The 18220-nt window shown below is 40.4% G+C and overlaps 1 protein-coding gene and 1 long non-coding RNA gene across 4 annotated transcripts in view; one reads left to right on the forward strand and one right to left on the reverse strand.

The window, feature by feature from the left end:
- Window positions 1–17428, forward strand: part of ST6GALNAC5 (ST6 N-acetylgalactosaminide alpha-2,6-sialyltransferase 5) — a 125174-nt gene extending 107746 nt beyond the window's left edge. For all 3 annotated transcript variants that reach the window (XM_057416829.1, XM_057416811.1, XM_057416820.1), the window contains exons 3-5: window positions 4208–4617; window positions 9871–9978; window positions 17158–17428. In XM_057416829.1, the coding sequence (XP_057272812.1) occupies window positions 4208–4617; window positions 9871–9978; window positions 17158–17389 (750 nt within the window). In that variant the 3' untranslated portion in view covers window positions 17390–17428. The remainder of the gene's footprint in view (window positions 1–4207; window positions 4618–9870; window positions 9979–17157) is intronic.
- LOC130603230 (uncharacterized) lies at window positions 5002–11577 on the reverse strand. Its single transcript, XR_008973098.1, has 2 exons — window positions 11446–11577; window positions 5002–6702 (listed from the first exon to the last, which is right to left on the reverse strand). It is a non-coding gene; the product is annotated as an uncharacterized LOC130603230 (long non-coding RNA).
- Window positions 17429–18220: the final 792 nt, after the last annotated feature.

Here is an 18220-nt window from a genome sequence, read left to right on the forward strand (position 1 = left end):
TGGTTGGTTGGTTGGTTGCTGTTTGCTGTTTTTATCCCAAGATAAAATACTCTATACTACTGATAATGGAGTGATCTGAACCCAGGGGTTTGAAAGTAGGTCATTAAGTACTCCGTATAGGAAAAAATGTATTTGCCAGGGTTTCCTGATTTTACTGGAAGGATTTGTCTTGTTTTCTAAATCTGCTTTAAGATAAGAGACTTTGGGGGGGGGGGAGGGAAATTTTGATTGCATCACAAAGAAAATAATTATATCTAGGAGTAACATTTTGAATCAGGAATAACATTTTTCCATTGATTTATTTTGAGTAATAAAGTGTCTGAAAGTAACATTTTTCTAACATTGAACAACATAGATTTGAAAGTCAATAAGAGAGCGGATTGCCTCAAATTGGAATATACAGAAACAATTGTGGTATTGTTTTTTGTTTCTGTTTGTCTGTTGGTTGGTATTAAACAAATCAGAGGTATGTCATATAGCAGCAGTACTTCCCAGGCTATAATCTATATAAGTGAAACTTGCCAGGAGTTAGTTTGGCCTGTGATACTTACAGTGGTGCAAGGTTGCACTCATTTGTTACAGGGTTAAGGTGCTATTACGGGGTTTACCAGCAAGGTTCACCTGCTTCCTTCATTCCCTTGGGATAGCCCATCTATCCCAGGAAAGCAGCAACTGATTTTGCCATCTTCCGGGTTTCTGACGCTGTGAGCTTGCTGTCCTGTACCCTCTCTTCTCCCTTTCCCTGTATGTATCTTTAGGTGACTGGAACTGAGAGGTAATTTGGGCAATTTTTGTGGCAAATTCTTGGCTTGTTCATTGTCTCAGTGCCGTCAGTGTTGATATGACTGCCTTGTGTTGCCCAAATAGCCACATGCACTGCCATGTTGTGCAAGGTGCTGTACATGTGATTCAGGTACATATGGAACTGTGGCTGCTTACTGACAATGGGTATGACTGAGTGTCAGCAGCTTTTACATGCCCAATATGCTGCATTTCAAGGTAATTAATACAGATGCCATAAAGCTCACCTGCCTCTCACCCTATCCCTTTTCTGGTCATTTTGAAGCAAGGCTCATGAAGCAAGAGCTGCATCTCCTACCTGAAATGTAACTCATATGTCATGGGTTTGCTTTTTTTTTTTTGTTTGCCTTTTTTCCCAAACATCACTGTAATAATTACTGTAACAGAGCTTTCTGCGGAGCTAATGTTCTTCTGGCTTAATGGCCCCTGGTTATTCTCAGGCCATCAACTTTTCCCAGCTGGTCATCAATCCCAAAGAACTGCCTTGTGCCTCCATTACTATTGCTTAAGTAGATGACATTTCTAGTGCAACTGCTGCCTCCCAATGAGATGATATTGCAGCCAATAGCTTTTTCTCCCCTTGCTTTCAATATTGTCAAAGCATTATAAACAGCTGGTAGGAGACTGTTGTGGCTGTTGGCTGTGAATTCATCTGACAGTTTTTAGGTGTGAGTTTTGTAGACAACTGAAAGCGTCTGAGTGAGGTGACTGAAAATGACTTGCCCGGAGCAGCTACATGGGCTCAGCCCCCATGCATCATTCAAGTAGCGGGGCTATACCTGAATGTCTCTCAGTCTAAAGACTTTTTCCCAGAAGAAACAGTTTTCAAACAAGATCTGGGACAGGTGTTTTGGGGGGTGTTAGTGTTTGGCATTTAGCAAATGCTGACATCTCCTCACTCACCCTCCCTCCCCAAGTTTTCACAGCTCTGCTGATGGTGGCCGTTGTTTTCTAACAACTGATGGATTCTCTGGCAGACTTTTAAAAGAAACAAGTAAGTCTTAGCTCAGTAGGCCAGAAACCAGCAGAGATTGTTTAGGTGAAAATGTCTTGCTATGTGGATATTCAAACCCATGTGAGTTAATATTGGTGCTGACTACATTTCCTTTAACCTCATTAGCACTTCATCTTGCCTTCCCAAGCATGATGGTGGAGCAGCTAGTTCACCTTAGAGCTTTTGCTTGGTAATTCATCAAACTGGCAGATGAAAGGTTGAAGGAAAATGCATGTAAATACTGCATTAGGAACCTTGGCTCACAAAGGCATGAACATTTCTACCCATATCATTAGCTCAGGATTACAATCCATATATGTGAAAGAAACGGGACTTTGTTAACAGTTTGGGGAAGATGGAGATACAAAGCTTACTGGTTGTATCATTACACAGATTCTCTCTTTAACTGAAAAGCATTTAATCATTCATTAGCTATTCTCACAGAAGAAAGGCTCAGACTACAACCACTTATTACCTTCAAAATTAAAACCAAGTTACTTAAGTAACATATCCCCTTCAAATACTGGGGGCCAAAGCATTTTGGAATGGAAGTCTGAGATAATCTCAGACCTAGGCTATGTCTTCTCAGCTTTACAGTTTTAAGCTGTGCCTCACTTCACACTGATTTAGTTATTTGATTCCAATATACATGTGGTTGATATTAAGTGTAATTGTGTGTCACCATAATGTCCCCTCATTGCTAATAAACCCACCAAGTAAGTTTACACCTGGAGGTATGTTAGCCATGTTTGTAATAGCATGAATAACAAGCTGCCATGGAGACCACAGGGTTTGAACCCGAGGTGTTGAGGCCCTTGTTGTAAAAGATGGGCTTAGGTTGCTAGCACTCTTCAGAGCAATGAATACTGTCACCTCCTAGGTACACTTGATCTACTTGGTGTTACAGGATCAGGCCAGTGCCACTTGCAGGAGACAACTGTTCTCTGTGTATTGTGTGCCTGATTTGGAGCCTCTGGAATTAAACCAACCTGTTACTCACCAGGATGGTATTGGAATGTCATTCTTTATGGTTAGCAATGAAAAGAAATTTCTGATGGACATCCTTAGGGAAGAAGATCAGTAGATCCAGATGGCCTTCCAAGGAATCCTGGACCAGTGAGCAACCACAGTTCAGCTTGCCAGTTTTGGTTTTGGGGTTGTTTGTTTCACTTGTATTTTTTCAAAGAAAGGAGAAGACACGCTATGTATATTCTGTAATACAATGTTACTGGTCTTAAATGCTGCAAGATACTGTTTCCTGGAAGGCCACCTTTTTAAACAGTCTTTACCTCCCAGGTTATTGTATTCTTGTTACAAAGTAGCAGTTCGAGGATAACCCTTGGCCCCTTTTTAGTTCTCATGCTGAGCGGCAGATACAATTTCATACTTACCTTACTTATATCTGTATTGGTGGCATACTTCAATAATAGGATTTATCATGCATTTTCATTTTCATGGAAGCTTGTTTTACTCTCCTGATTCCATTAGGTCAGCCATTCACTGATCAGGCACCTCCTTGTTCCATTTTATTGTGTAACTTTTAAACATGACCTGACAAGCTAGAAAAAGTTCAGTGCACTAACTCCCTGTCATGTAAAATATACACAGACATTAATGACCAGCTCTGACTGTTGAAACACAGAGGTACACGAACACTTGTTCTATAGCAACTTGGAAATAGCATGGAAGGATTGGACCAAGGTATAGCTCTCTTCCTGTAGCAAAATTCCCTGACCCCAAGGTTGAAAAGCTATTTACGCCTGTGCTTATGAGGACTTAAAATTGATTATGTCCTGCAAAAGACTGAAAGGGAATAATCAAAAATGCTCTAATTATAGCTCATTTATGGCAAGTGGAAGTACAGTCCTGGCAGCCAAGAATAGTATAGGAGCTGCTCTGAATACTCTATATGAAGCAGCAGTGGAAAGGAGGATTTAAACAGTGGAGCTGGATATAAGGAAGGGTGGTGAGGACTTGGATATACTGTAAGGGTGGTGAGGCACTGGAATGGGCTGTTCAGGGAAGTTGTGAATGCTCCATCCCTGGCAGTGTTCAAGGCCAGGCTGGACAGAGCCTTGGGTGACATGGTTTAGTGTGAGGTGTCCCTGCCCATGGCAGGGGGCTTGGAACTGGATGATCTTAAGGTCCTTTATAACCCTAACTATTCTATGATTCTATGACTTGAACCCACGGAGGAAGTTTAAGGGCTGTAGACCTACACAACATTTTCCCCATCTACGAAATGTGCAGATAATGTGTCCCCAGTTATTTCAGAAAACTGCTGGCAGAGAATTATATAAAGTGCTCTGAGATATTTGCTGTAAAATATGCCATGTACATGTAAAACATAGTTGTCATGTAGTGGGTGCGAAGATGTCTACAGCTAATTTTGAAGTATGTATGTCTTTGCAGCCTTTAAAAATGCACTGCAAGAGCTGTGCACTGGTAACCAGCTCTGGACACCTTCTGGGAAGTAAACAAGGTGAAAGAATCGACGAGACAGAGTGTGTAATACGAATGAATGATGCACCTACTCGAGGTTATGGAAAAGATGTTGGAAACAAAACAAGCCTTCGAGTCATTGCACACTCCAGTATTCAGAGGATTTTGCGAAATCGCAACGAACTCTTAAATATGAGCCACGGAGCCGTGTTTATCTTCTGGGGTCCTAGCAGCTACATGAGGAGAGATGGTAAAGGCTTGGTGTATAACAACCTGCAGCTGATGAATCAGATACTTCCTCAATTAAAAGCATATATGATTTCTCGCCACAAGATGCTTCAGTTTGATGACCTTTTTAAACAGGAAACTGGGAAAGACAGGTGAGAATTTATGTGGGTACATTTGGGGGATGTTTATACAGTAGTAAAATAACATAGTTTATATATATATACCAATTTCAGATCTGCTCAGAGGGACCATCACACCCATTAAATCCTCTGCCTCATGAGTCGTAATATAATATGACATGCCAAATAACATCACTTGTAAGATAAGTAAAAAATATGCATCAAAATAATTTGTATAGAATATTGCCTCATCAACTTTGAATACCAGAAGCTGGATGTACTGTTTACACAGCCAAGGAGGCAGGAGCTGTTTAAGTCTCACTTTGGGGTAATATACCTGGAAGTTGTTTTTTTTTTTACTGATTCTGAAAAATCAGAAGGGATAGGTTATGTTTTCTTATAGAGGAAATGTCACCATTCAGTGAATTATAATAGCTGTTTATTGAATTTAAGCATTCTTGGAACATTGCAGCTGTAAAGCTTCTTGTAAAACAAATAAACATTAGTTATACATTAGGTGCTTCAAAACAGTTCATCTTATACTTCCAACCGGGAAAAGGAAAGTTATTACGATAGTTACATCTTTACGAGACTGTTTATGACTTGTAGGCAGATCTTCAAATCAAATTTTAGTAAGTGACCCACTGCAGGACTTGAGCATATAATGTCTGAAAATGGACATTTAAACCAAAGACTTCCTAGCAAGAAATAAATTTATTTTTAATGAACTCCTATTTTTTACTTATTAAATATGCTGCTGTAAAAGTGGAACAGGGTCCCCACCACTTAGGTACAAATGAAGAGGTAGGTTTATTGTGCAGTAATTCATAGTGAGATTTTCTAGCTTCACAAATACTGTACATACACACCAAAGTGTGTGGGAGGGAGGACTCAAGAGCACGGACTGTGTTTTCTGGGCTGCACAACAAAGGCAGAACCAGTGTTAAAGGAAGCTTTTGTATCCTTTTAGCTGAAGGTGACTGTATCTTTGCTTGGCATTTCGCTGCCTTTGTCATACCCCCTCAGTTTGCTTGCAGAGCTCTGTTCAGTTATAGTGTATCGAACTATGCATCTAAGTTCTTGACTGACTCACAGTAACTTGGTCAGTTTCTTACCATTAAAGGTCCTTTTCTCTTCATCTTCAAAGCATTGCTTGGGTCTCTGCCAGAGACTGCCTCTGTCAGAACGAGAAGGAGGGATACTAAGGGGAGATACCCTGCCAGTTCTGATGTATTACGGTCTTTCCCAGGTTTGTTCACCTAAAGTACAGTGAAGCGAGAAGGTGAATTAAGCATTTGAACCCTTCAAGAACAGTGCAAAGGATTATCTATTTGTATGCCCACTGTTTGCAAAGGCACGTAAGTTAACAAAGTTGTAGTCGCAGTGTACCATGGCCCACCATCAGCCCTAAGGGTCAGATCCTTTACACAAGGAGTGCACACTGCCACCTCCTTTCCTGGATTACTTTTCCAGTGTAAGACCACTTGCAGTTCCCGGTTTTGAGGAACAAGTTACCTCCTCTGCTTCAGTCTGGTCAGTTCTGCCAGGGAGAGCCACAGTCCCATTCCCTTCCTGATACTTGCTGTGCAAGCTCCTCTTTCTGGTTCTGCACCACCCATGGGGAGCAAGAGGCCTATAGCTGTGCATGTGGTGAAAGCATTTCTGTTTCTGCACAGGCACCAGGCTCAGTCTTGGTTTCTGAAATACTTTCAAGGCATTTGAGACATTAATGACATTATAACCAGTTTATAGCAGACTCAGTCATGGGCACCCTATACTCCCAGTGTGAATCAAGGGCACATGAACACTAGCAAAATTCAGCTGCATGAATAGGTCCTGTTGCTTTTAAGAAATCACAGGCTCTGCTGTGTACGAACTGCTCCTTTAGAGGGCACATACAGCATACTTGAAGGACTAAGAAGATTAAAACGGGAGATGAAAATAAATGAATAGGCAGTACAGCAAAAGAGAGGGAAGATGAAAAGAAACACGGGTAGGAAGGAATTAGTAAGGGGAGAAAATTTATGTAGCTGTGGGGGCAGGAGCAGAACATTGTACAGCCCAGAATGCTGCTTGCTGTTCCCTGTGAGGTTTCTGCTGAGCTCTTGACATTAGTGCCTGCAAAAAACAAAGGAGGGAGAGAGAAGCCTGATTACAAGGTTGCAATGATCAAACCATTCATTTCTGTCTTGAGAATGATGAGAATAAAGGTAATTGGATGTATTGTGCTTTTCAAAAAAAAACCCACCTGATTTTGAAACGAAGGGAAACCTTCAGAAAACACTGCCACTTAAATTGTTTGGTGAATGACAAAGGCTGCAGAGCAATATATTTGGTATTATAAAGTACCTGTACTTCAAAATAACTTTATAATTGAATAAGGGCACATTAAGAAAATATGATTCAGAACCAGTATTACAGTAATTAGATAAAGGAAGCATAAATGAAATAACTGCAGGAAGAGTATTTCCGTAGAGATTATAAATGAGATTTTGGTGGAGCAGAAAGGCCTTTAATTGTAATTTAGTGTGCACTACAGAATTATCAGCACAGTGTGTTAGTTCAGGATATAAAAGAATATCTGATAATTTCCCCTAATAAGCACATGACAGTTCTTCATATCCTTCCATTACAGCTGAGTAGGTATAAAAACAGTATTCTTTTGTTGGACTCTTCTTCAGATCTTGAAAAGGCAAGACACTGCAACCCTGTGTCTGTATTGCTGTCCTACAGACATGGTATTTAAAGAGGCTAGAGTGATACTTGAGTTAAGTTTTAAATTTTATTTCATTGTTTAGCTTTTAAGCTAGTTTATTTAAATTCAGTTATTCTCCTATTTATTGAAAACATTAAATTACAAAGTAAGTGTGTGTAAGCAAAAAGAAAACTAACCTGACAGGTAGCCTAGCTGGGTTGCTGGACCTGTGTAAAGCACAGCCACTTCGGTCATGGTCTAGATATGATTGCTCCCTTGGTTTTGGAATGTAAAGTCTTAGACAGCTAAAACAGTGGCCTTGTGCACATTACTCCAAAGTACTCTTAGCCTGACCGTGTTCCTGATTTACCTAGCAATTCACAGGCTCAGGAACGCGATTTTTTTTTTAGACTTTTCCCTATCTCTCCCTTTCCTAATGATTTTGAACCAAAAATTATTTACTGGTTTCACTGTATTGTTTCAGTGCCTGAAGGCCTCTGCTGAGCTTATGACCTAGCTATGACAATGTGACAAATTGCACCACCACCCCCAAAGCTTAAGTGCAATTTCAGAAAATAAATAAGGCTCCATAATTGGAACTAATGAGATGCTTAAATCATGTTATTCTCCAAATGCTAGCTTAGCCTGAAAGTCTGTATGTCAGGAGCAATAAAAATGTACATTTCAGGTGTTCACACGCTGTCAGATGCCCAGCAAAGGACAGGACAAGCTACACAGGCTCTCCACCATCCTTCAGACACTTTTAGTTAAGCAGCAGGTATTGATACTACCACTTGGGTTTTTTTTCCTTCGTAATAGTCTAACTCACTGAGGAAACTGGGAACATTCGTATAAGGCATTCCTTAATCTGACAGTGGTCAAAACATCCCCCTCCTGCTGCCCTTAGGTGACCTACTTGGAACCAACTTGTTCAGCTTTAGCTTAGGAAGCTGCTTTCCTACTGAATTACTTGTTAGTGATCACTGGCACTGGCTTACAGTAGCTGTTGTGGCTTCAGGTCCCTGCTTCCAGGATTGTGGTGCATCCTGCTGTCACTGTAAAAGACGGCCCTGGACTGAGGTCAAGACCTGGGATACCTGGGTGACTGCTCTGATGAGAGTTCTTTGCTATGCTTTTTGGGGGGGCTCACAAAACTTCGCAGGTGTCAGGCAGATATAGGTGTAGTAGAATGGGGTTAATGTACATTCCACATCAGTACAGTGTGATACAGCACACAACCCATCCATGAGCCTGTGCGTGCTCTCATCGTGCCTCAGTTTTAGCAAGAGATGAAAGGATAGCCAATCACTGTGACAGGCGGACATCAGGAATCTGAGGCCTTTCTGGTTCACAGATGATACCACCATGAATTTCTTCCTGCAGGACTTCTTTACCTGAGTGGGAGGCATTAGGGAGGCCAGTTGTCTCCTTTAGCAACATTTGAAGAGAGACTTTGAGTGAACTTGTTTTTTCTGGAGCAAATACCCAACTTTATATGCCTCCATTTCTAAGAGAGATGCCCAACTTGGTCATTTAGGGCTGCTGCTAAACATGCCTTTACAACACCTTTAAGATGTGCTTCTCTCTGGCATTGCCTTGACCCTCCTGTTACAAGACTGCCAAAATTCCCCCAGCATAGGGACAGTGCAGGAACTTAACATAGGACCAGGACTTTCAGTGTATGTGCTGTGCAACCGTTATAGTACCCAGCTCATCCACACTGAACAGCAACGACTGGCAAATGCTAGGAAGACCAAACATTACTGTTGCCCTTTTTCAGATCAGAACCTGTGCTACAGCAAAGTTTAAGCATAGCTTCTAAATCTCTTGCATCTGTGAGCAGTTACGTGGAGATCTCTCCTATTTTGCATAAATAATGCTGGGATCAGCTGTGCTTCTTTTAAAGATTTCTCCCATCTTGCAGAGAAGGCCAGGAAAGGAGCTGCCTTAGAGGGCTCCCTTGCAGCACTGTCACTCAAATTCAAAGGGCCCACCAGGCAGGGAGGCAACTCCGGGCAGGTTCACTCCCAAGCTGGCTAAGGGACAGGCATAGCAGCTAAGTAACTTTCCTGCCAGCAGTCACAGTGAGGTTCTGGGAGCTTCTAGAAATCAAATCATGGACAGGGTAAGAGGAAAGAGGGTTAGACCAAGCACTTGAGGCTCAATCTCGCTCCAGCAGACACACTCCTCTGCATGCTGTGGGAGGCAGCATTTTAAGCAGCCCTCTTTACCCCTCATGATGCATCTTCCTGAGCACTTAGTATGTGATTATAGATGTGTATACATTACTAGCAGAAGATTATAAATATAGCACATGGAGATTCAGTCACTTACAGTAAACTTAACAAAAGGTCAGCTAAATATTAACATTGCTGTGCCCAAAATTAATTACAGCAAGGACATTTTCTGCATAGATTAGTCTGCTGACAGAAGACGCTAGCAAAAGCCTTAAAAGGTGCACAAGCAAAGTAGTCTTGGTTGCCCAATTTTCATAACCTTTCACAAGAATAAAATAAAATGCCCAGAAGTTGCTTCAGATATATCACAAATTATTTGTCAGCCTAGAAACTTAATTATGTTTTTGCTTTCAGGAAGATATCCAACACTTGGCTTAGCACGGGCTGGTTCACAATGTCTATCGCATTAGAGCTCTGTGACAGGATAAATGTTTATGGCATGGTGCCACCGGATTTCTGCAGGTAGGAATTATTTTGGAACCATTATTAGCCAACAAGGTTGAACGCTACAGATAAATATCTGAATCTTTTAATTTTTTTTCTCTGCAACATCTTCAGCCCTCTTAAAGCAATTAATTAACACATCCACAGATCTGATTCTGAAGACAACAAACAGCATTTAATTATGTTATATAAAATATTTAAAAATGTTGTTTGTAGTGTGGGAGAGTTAATCCATCTTGCTGGTTTCGTTCAGTCTCTGAATATATTTATCAGCTAAAAGTAATGCAGGAATTGGCATGAGATTAGTCTTGAAAAAAGTAGAACTGGAAAACATTACTTTTGTTTTAAAGTTTCCCCCCAGCTAATAGAGGAACAGAGATCTCACAGTGACTAGTTTCTAAATTGAACTTTCTATGCAGCTCAATTAAAATTGTATCTGTCACATAAATCCCAGTCTTCCAGTAAACTAGCTTCCTAGATAATCCCCACCAAAAAAAAAAAAAAAAATCAAAACCAAAAACCAAACAGGATTTGGACCTACACAGAATAGATGATCAGTCCTGTAATCGCCCATTTGGGGCATTCAGGACATGGGCTACAAGTGGCAGAAGCAGCAGCACACAGATTCTGCCAGTGGGAGCTGAGCTTAAATCACTACCCCCTTTCACACTGTTTATGAACCAACAGCTTTGGTACATTTTATGGATATGTTGTGCCTCCAGACATATTCACCACTTAGATGCAAGGTGCTGGTTAAGGTTTCCTGCTATGGAGCAGTGATACAGGGAAACAGTCTTCAGGATTTCAGCTACGGGACCAAAATCACATTTAGCCACATGATGCAAAGTACTGATCTGATATAAATTCATACAGATTTGTTTTACATCAACAATCTTTATGCTGACTTAACTATCACCTGTCCATCCATTCCTAGGCCTGGCACTCTGGGCTTTCAGAAAAATGTACTTGTGTGGCCACACCTTGACCTCATCCCATCTGCGTTGTTCAGTGACTAGTGATGCGCACAGAGCTGGTACTAGCAGTCTGGAACAGTGGCATCAGTGCAATGCTTTGTCAACTGCACATGACTCCCTTTCACTAAGAAGTACTTGTTTGAATTTTCTGTTGCAAATAGAGTGATCTCACTGAGGTCTGGTCCATTGACTAATTCAAGATCCTTTCCAGAGGCAAGGGGAGCAAGGCTGCAGTGACAGGTTAGCTCATCTGTCAGAGAACAGGACTGCTCTGACTTCCTTCTGAGCACTGAAAGGATCATTCCGGAATCTGCATTTGTCCTGGGCACATAGCACAAATCACTGAAGAAATTACGCTATAAAATGTCAACACTAAATACCACTTTGTGAGAATTTCTACAAATTATAACAGAACACTAATGATAAATGCTGTGATGTACTGCCAGATTTCGTTATGAATTCTCCAAGGAAAATAACAAACCAGATCAGATATTCCAGACAACATAAATACCTTCCGCAGCACAGCATTTCAGTTCTCCTGTCACTGCAGTTGGCCAAGACACACTTCTTCAGTTTCTGTAAGTGGGTGGTCTGCCTTACTCCAGAAGTATTCCAGTGGCACATGGAAGTAGTTCCTGAATAAACTGATGATCTGAAAATGCAGAAGACCGCAATTCACTGCAAAGTTCAATACTAACTTTTCAGGTAGAGACCATATGAAAGGCTTTCATATAGCTGATACATTTTATTTTTATTACATTTTATATTAGGATACATCCTAAAATAAAATGGATATAACACTAAATTATAACACAAAAAAGGCTGTGCTCAGTCCTTCCACTGATAGCTGTAATAATAATGCTTACAGCCTGCATAAAAAAATCCTAACATAAAGGTACACTCACCCTTTTTATGAAAGGGAAAAGGTCATTTCTTAATGAAAAGAATATAAAGTGTCTTTACTTCAGGTATATTTGCCATGTGATGAAGGGGAAAACTGCAGTTGCCATGCCTGGAAGAAGCTGTCCATGAAGATCTACAAAAGGAATCTCTTGCCATAAATACAGTTAACCTTCTTAGTTTGCTCTTCAGCCACTCATTAGGAAGTTAAACAGTGCTTCCTTTCAAAGAAATATGACAATAAAATAGAACAGTTGAAAGAAAGAAGTGTTTTGTAATTTTAAGCCACATTTCCTGGTTTTCAGTCAGACAAAATACAAACCTACCATGAAAAAAAAACAAAACAAAAACTAACCAAACAAACCCCCAAACAACAAACCCCACCCTATTTCTCATGTGTGTTCACAAGATGGTATATGTACTTCAGTTGCTGTGCAACAAAAGAATCACTAAGATTAAAATAAACCCAAACCTCTTTTCTCTATTCAGAGTTAGTATCTCCAAATTTAAACTGCAGCAGTACCCATTATTTTTTAAGTATTAATTTGTGGAGTAAGTAATGAGTGTGGGTGATCACTGTCATGGAACTCCATTAGTATCACATCTGTAACGTGAAGGACATCTCAAAGGTACCGTGAATATCATACTGTTGATTCTGCTACACATTATTAGCTTAAGATCATTAACCAAATTGCTTCCCACCCGTGCAGGGAAATTAGCCTGGTGAAGGAGTCTGGAGTACAGACTAAAAGATTTGTCACTATTAATTGCAACAACATCTTTTAGGTTCATTTCTATTTACTTTCACTGGACATTGATTTTTATAGCTGAACTGGAATTGGTGACTTGATTATTATAAATTTTTCGTACTTTACAGCAAAGCTATATGTTACTTTGGATCCCTTTATTTTGCTATAGATTTATGCTGTAGTAAGGGTTAATGGCTTTGATACTGCTCTCATGTTGTTAAATACATCTGACTTGCACATTTTAGAGTAAGTTGAAACCTTGTGCCTCCTTGCACATTGCAAAGATTTTGGAGAGCATGTGCATTTCTCACAAGAAAGCAAGCCATCCTGATGTATTTTTCCAGTGCTCAGTCCTAGCCTTTGCTGGAGCAAACTAATACCCCAGAGAGGAAGCATTTCCCTCTTTGAGCTCCCTTTAGGAGACTGCTGTATGCACAGGACTCCCTCCTAAACTGGGATATGGAGGATTTTCCTCTTGCCTCCCTATGAAAGCAGCTAGATGGTGGTGCATGAATTGCACCACCATTCCTGAAGGCACTTCAGTGCTGCTGCTCTTGTGGTGGCTCTGCAGCATCGCCAGTATGAGGGAAGGACAGAGACAAGCCTTAATGCAGCTTGTAGTAACTCCAACACTGGAGTAGCTGTAGCAGCAAGAGGCTGATTCCTTGCAGGTATATCTGGCTACTCATGCACACAAAGATGACTTGAAGTATTAGTGAGAAAAGCCCTCTTTAACCCCCCTCCTCTTCATGGGCCTTTTTGAACTACCAGAAACTTAAAGCTTAATTCTAAGCTTTATTTTAACTAATATGAATAATTTTTGCTCCAGTTATGGAACCAGATCATTTTCCTGTAAGAATCCTCATTTGACTGCCAGGCCATTTCCCATCTGTGATAATTTGCCTGAAAATTGGCATTTGAAATCCCTTAATTTATTCCTTTGGGTACAGCTTTTAAATCTAGTGTTTTCTTACCTCCCCGTCTCCTCTTTCAATTGCTTTAAATCAAATGCAAAGAAGCAGTTGTTGCTAGTTTATGTTTTCTGGGGCTTAATGGAAGAAGGGGTGCTCACAGGACCGTAAACTGTGTGGGAGACAGTCATACCCTTTTGTCCATATGCCTGAATCTCACTTCATTACCTTAATAACAAAACGCATAATTGGTTTGGCAAACAGGACTCTTCCAGAGCTCAAACAAATGGGATCCTAGCAATAGAAGGCAAAAAATACCCAGAAAGCTTCACAGTCCTGGCATAGCACCTTGCCCATCACTCAACATATTAATGACCCTTTATTCACCCTTCAAAATACAAATTATTTGCCAAAACGTACATATAGCTTCAGTGGATTGATTCATAATATCTCTTCATCTGTAAAAGATGATGTGACCAAAATGTGATATGGGATGCCCTTGTTTTTTTGCCTTGTTTCTTATGAGGCAAACACTGTTTGCTGTATTTTCAGCTTTCACTGTGGGTGGATACCATCTGTGGGAAAATGTGCACTGAAGTGGCAAACAGTAGAAGACTGACACTGGTTACAAGTGCTTAGGCGGTTGCTGTGCTGGCAGGCTGTTAGGCAGGAAGTACAGCGTATTTTACAGAGGAACTTTCCTAGATTCTCCCAGCTGTGATATTAATATGCATGCAAAGTCTGACAAAATACTGATTAATGTCCAGTATCAGTCAGTGATAAAACAGCATCTGTTTTAACGTTAATAAATGAGGTGGCAAGCAATTTCCGTATAGAAATTACTCATGCATTTCATTTGCTGGTGACACAAGCTAATTGCAAAGTTAGAAAATAACAGTACAGTTAATTTGGGTTATGGTGTAGCTACTCAAGCCAGAGTTCAAATGCAAACCTTACTAGCATGCAATCTAGTGGAATCCAGAACTCCCATGAAAGGAGAAAGACTTCATACAAAACATCCTAAGTAAGTTGCCTTTCAGAGTTCCTAAATCCAAAATATGACATTTGGAATTTAGCCTCAAAGCCTCGGTCAGCTGAAGAGTAGGCTTGGAGAGCTATTCTAAAGCTACCAGCATTTTCATTTTTGCATTGAATTCACATCCAGTTCAGCCAGCAGACCTGAATGCAAGCCATCAGGGGATGCCTGAACCCCACAGGATGCCCAAACCATGCTCCCCTGCCTCTCTTCCTACCAGGCCTTGTGCAGCAGTTGGCTCTGGATTGTTTCTGATGGGCCAAACCCAGTGACCCACTATACAGCCTGGAGCTAAGGGCTTAGGACACTCTGGTGCTAGCTTCAGAGCCTTTGATGCAATGTGGAATCCCTGTCTTCAAAAGGGAACCCACTGCTAAAATATCCACCGGTAGAATACTAGTAATGTAAGAGAGAAAGCACTTACTGGGAGGCTTCCAAATGTTTCTTCCAAGAGGCAACAGAAGAGTGCAACCCTAGGTAAATACTAAGTTACCAGAGTGAGGGAGAAGCAAGAGGATCACTATCGAGCCTTTTTTCCTTCCTCTGTTTCATCCACCAGCACCCTGTACCTGTATACGCTGGGTTTTGTGTGGAGGAAAAAAAAAAATGACCCGACTTTCCATCCATTGCTAATTTCAGTTACAGCAAAGGAATAGGGAAGAGATGTACAGCAACTGATTTTCTGCAAACCCAACTCAGGCCTTCATAACAAAAAGGGTTGGGGTGAGGAGACAGACAGTGGAGGCTCCTGGCCAAATCTACTGCACTGCTGGGCTTTTTCCCCACTGTGACTGCATTTGTTCAAAGTCTGATTTCAACTTTACTAATCCCCATGTTAAAGCAGTTAATTTACCCAGAGCAACACAGGTTTACCCTCAAGAACACAAGAGTAAAATCCAGCTTCAGTGCAGAGAGGAAGAGCAGTCTAAATGAGAGGCAGAGGCCTGTGCATTAAAATGTGTCCTGTTAGACTTAACAGTAACCATAAAAATAATTAATTTAAGAGATTATAATAAGAGGTCCAATTTATCAAAAAAGTCTGTAAAAATTAATTGAAGAGTGAGATCTAATAGTTGTAGCTTTTTTAAAAGTATTAGATTAGGGTTATATTTTACATTACAGATATGTTTTCTGTAGGTGAGGTATTGAAGGATTTCTTTTCAGTCTTACATATTCCAGTGGGAATATATATATAGTAAATTTAGAATCCATCTTATTCTAGAAATGTAATTTTATTGTTATTCTGTATGATTGATCACTGTGTTGTGTTACCAGGAAGCTAGATTGATTGAATTAAAACATTAATCTATGGTACAAATGGAAAGCAGAAGCACTGTTGTACATTACCAGTGCATATACTATATGGATAACGGCAAAATAAGAAAAATTAGAGAACTGTGTAGGTGACAGAATTATACAGTACAAATAATGACCAGGACAAAATACTGACAGGTTGTAGATGCATTCAATTGAAAGTAAGCTTAAATAGTACCTCTTCAAAATGAAAATAATCAACTCTATATTAGAGCTGACAGCCCAGAATCTGCATGAGATTTTTTGCTCTGTACTAGTGTCCTGTTTAGCTCAGGCTTTAACACAGAGCAGTTCCAAGACTTCATTAAATGGTAATATTTGGATTTATTTTTCTGCCGCTACAAAACAGTTTGTTGATAGGAGCTGTGGAGATCAATACAGTTGGGTTAATTCTGTCTGGGGCATCTCTCTTTGAATTTATGATAGAGGGTTGTATGTGTCCTTGTCAGCCCAAAATGCCTGTGCCCAAAGTAAAAACATAATGGGTACAGTTTAACATAGAGAGTAAAACAAAAGGAGAATGAATCACTGGCTTATTTTAATACAGATGTGCCTTTTACAGAACATAACATCAAAACATTGAGGTTAGAACTGCTAAAATGAACTTCATCCTAAATATGTAATTGGTCTTCAGCATACCCTGTGTGTCACCACAGGAGTACACATTTCCTGCCGGTTAATGCCAGGGGGCTCACAGTGTCAGGAGTATACTATGGCAGAACAGTTTCAATTTTTAGCTTAGATACATGAAAGTTGCTGTTGTAGAATCAGAAAGAACTCATTTGTGCATCAGATGTATGATTATAAAAACAGCAACAGCAGACTCTATCACTGACCTAGCATGCATATGCACTCAGCAACGTGCCCTCAGAACCTTGTGTACCATGCTGGGAATGCTCTGAGCTGATGTGACACAGATAACCACTTCCCTCTATCTCTCTCTTCCCCTTCTTCCCCAGCCCAGTAAACACCTCTGCAAGGCTTTTTACAAATCACAATCTAGATATAAATCTGTTTTAAGCACTTTGCTTCAAATTTCAGAGTAAGACAGCCCTGCAGCACTCTTCCTTGGTTTTGAGCTGCTGCTGTCCTTTCTTTAACTGGGAGGAGGCGATTAAAGGAGAGCAATAGAAAGGAAAACACCTCTGCCGTATTCTGACGTATTAAAGATGCAAAACCAATGCAGCCACCTAGAAATTTGGTTTAACGGGGAGAAAAAGTGGATTTAAGCCCATCAGTTTATTAAAGATAGCATCTTTTCAATCAGTGAAAAAGAACATCTCGGTCTTCCATCTATTTTCTTTCTTCCACAGGGATCCTAATCATCCTTCAGTACCTTATCATTATTATGAACCTCTGGGACCTGACGAATGCACAATGTACATGTCACACGAGCGGGGACGGAAGGGCAGCCATCACCGTTTTATCACAGAGAAACGAGTGTTTGAGAACTGGGCACGGACATTCAATATTCACTTTTTCCAACCAGACTGGAAGCCAGACCCACTCACTGTAAACCACCCTGAGATTAAACCGGTGGTCTGAGGGGCCAATGCACAAGACCACAACCACAGTCACCTCTATCAGCCTTTGGGGTGTTGGACCTTCTAGAACGGCAAAGCAACCTCTGGGAGAAGGGTGCCGGGATTTGCAGTTGATCACGGCAACAACAGTCAGGAAGTTATGATGAAGGAGCAGAGCATACCAAGAGTACTTTCTGTCGAGCTGTGTGTTAATCCCGTACATAGCCTTTTTTGGCCATCTGACTTCCTGTATGTGTATGTGATTTGTGATAAACAACTCGAGCATCATTACAGATGGTTACATCATTACAGTTTTTTAAAGTACAATGCCACTGAATTTTCATAGTGAAAACTTACAGTATTTATTTAAAGGAGGTTTTTATGCAACCTAGGCCAGTATTTTTCTAATTCACAGTTAGGTGGCTGTTTATCTTTCAAATCCAAAATTAATATTGCTGATGGTTTGAAAGGCCTAGCTTTTTATTTATAAAATTTGTTTGAAAAATACAATTCTATATAGCATGTAATTAATATCTGATCTGCAAATGTTGCATTTCTTTTAAAAAACTGGGGCTCTATTCCAGCCTAAAGCCTTTAACAGCAAGAATGGTCCCATGTGCAGATCTAGCTAACTCTACATACTGACGTCCTATGTTAATAAGAAAACAGTAGTGAAAATTCTGTTTGATATTAATGTGCATTTGCTGCTGTGCTGTCAAGCTGCTGTTTTTTAATTAGGGGTGGGAGGAAGGAGGGCAAAATTTATACAAAAAGATCACTGGTTATAGCAGCATGCTTTTCAGTGAAGGCTAAGGCTGGAGGGGTTGTGTTCTTTTTTGCCTCTTGTAGCACT

This window comes from Pezoporus wallicus, unplaced genomic scaffold, assembly GCF_028554395.1.
Source record: "Pezoporus wallicus isolate ANWC-B61680 ecotype Strahan unplaced genomic scaffold, APGP_CSIRO_Pwel_v1 contig_5908, whole genome shotgun sequence".
Taxonomy (NCBI): domain Eukaryota; kingdom Metazoa; phylum Chordata; class Aves; order Psittaciformes; family Psittacidae; genus Pezoporus; species Pezoporus wallicus.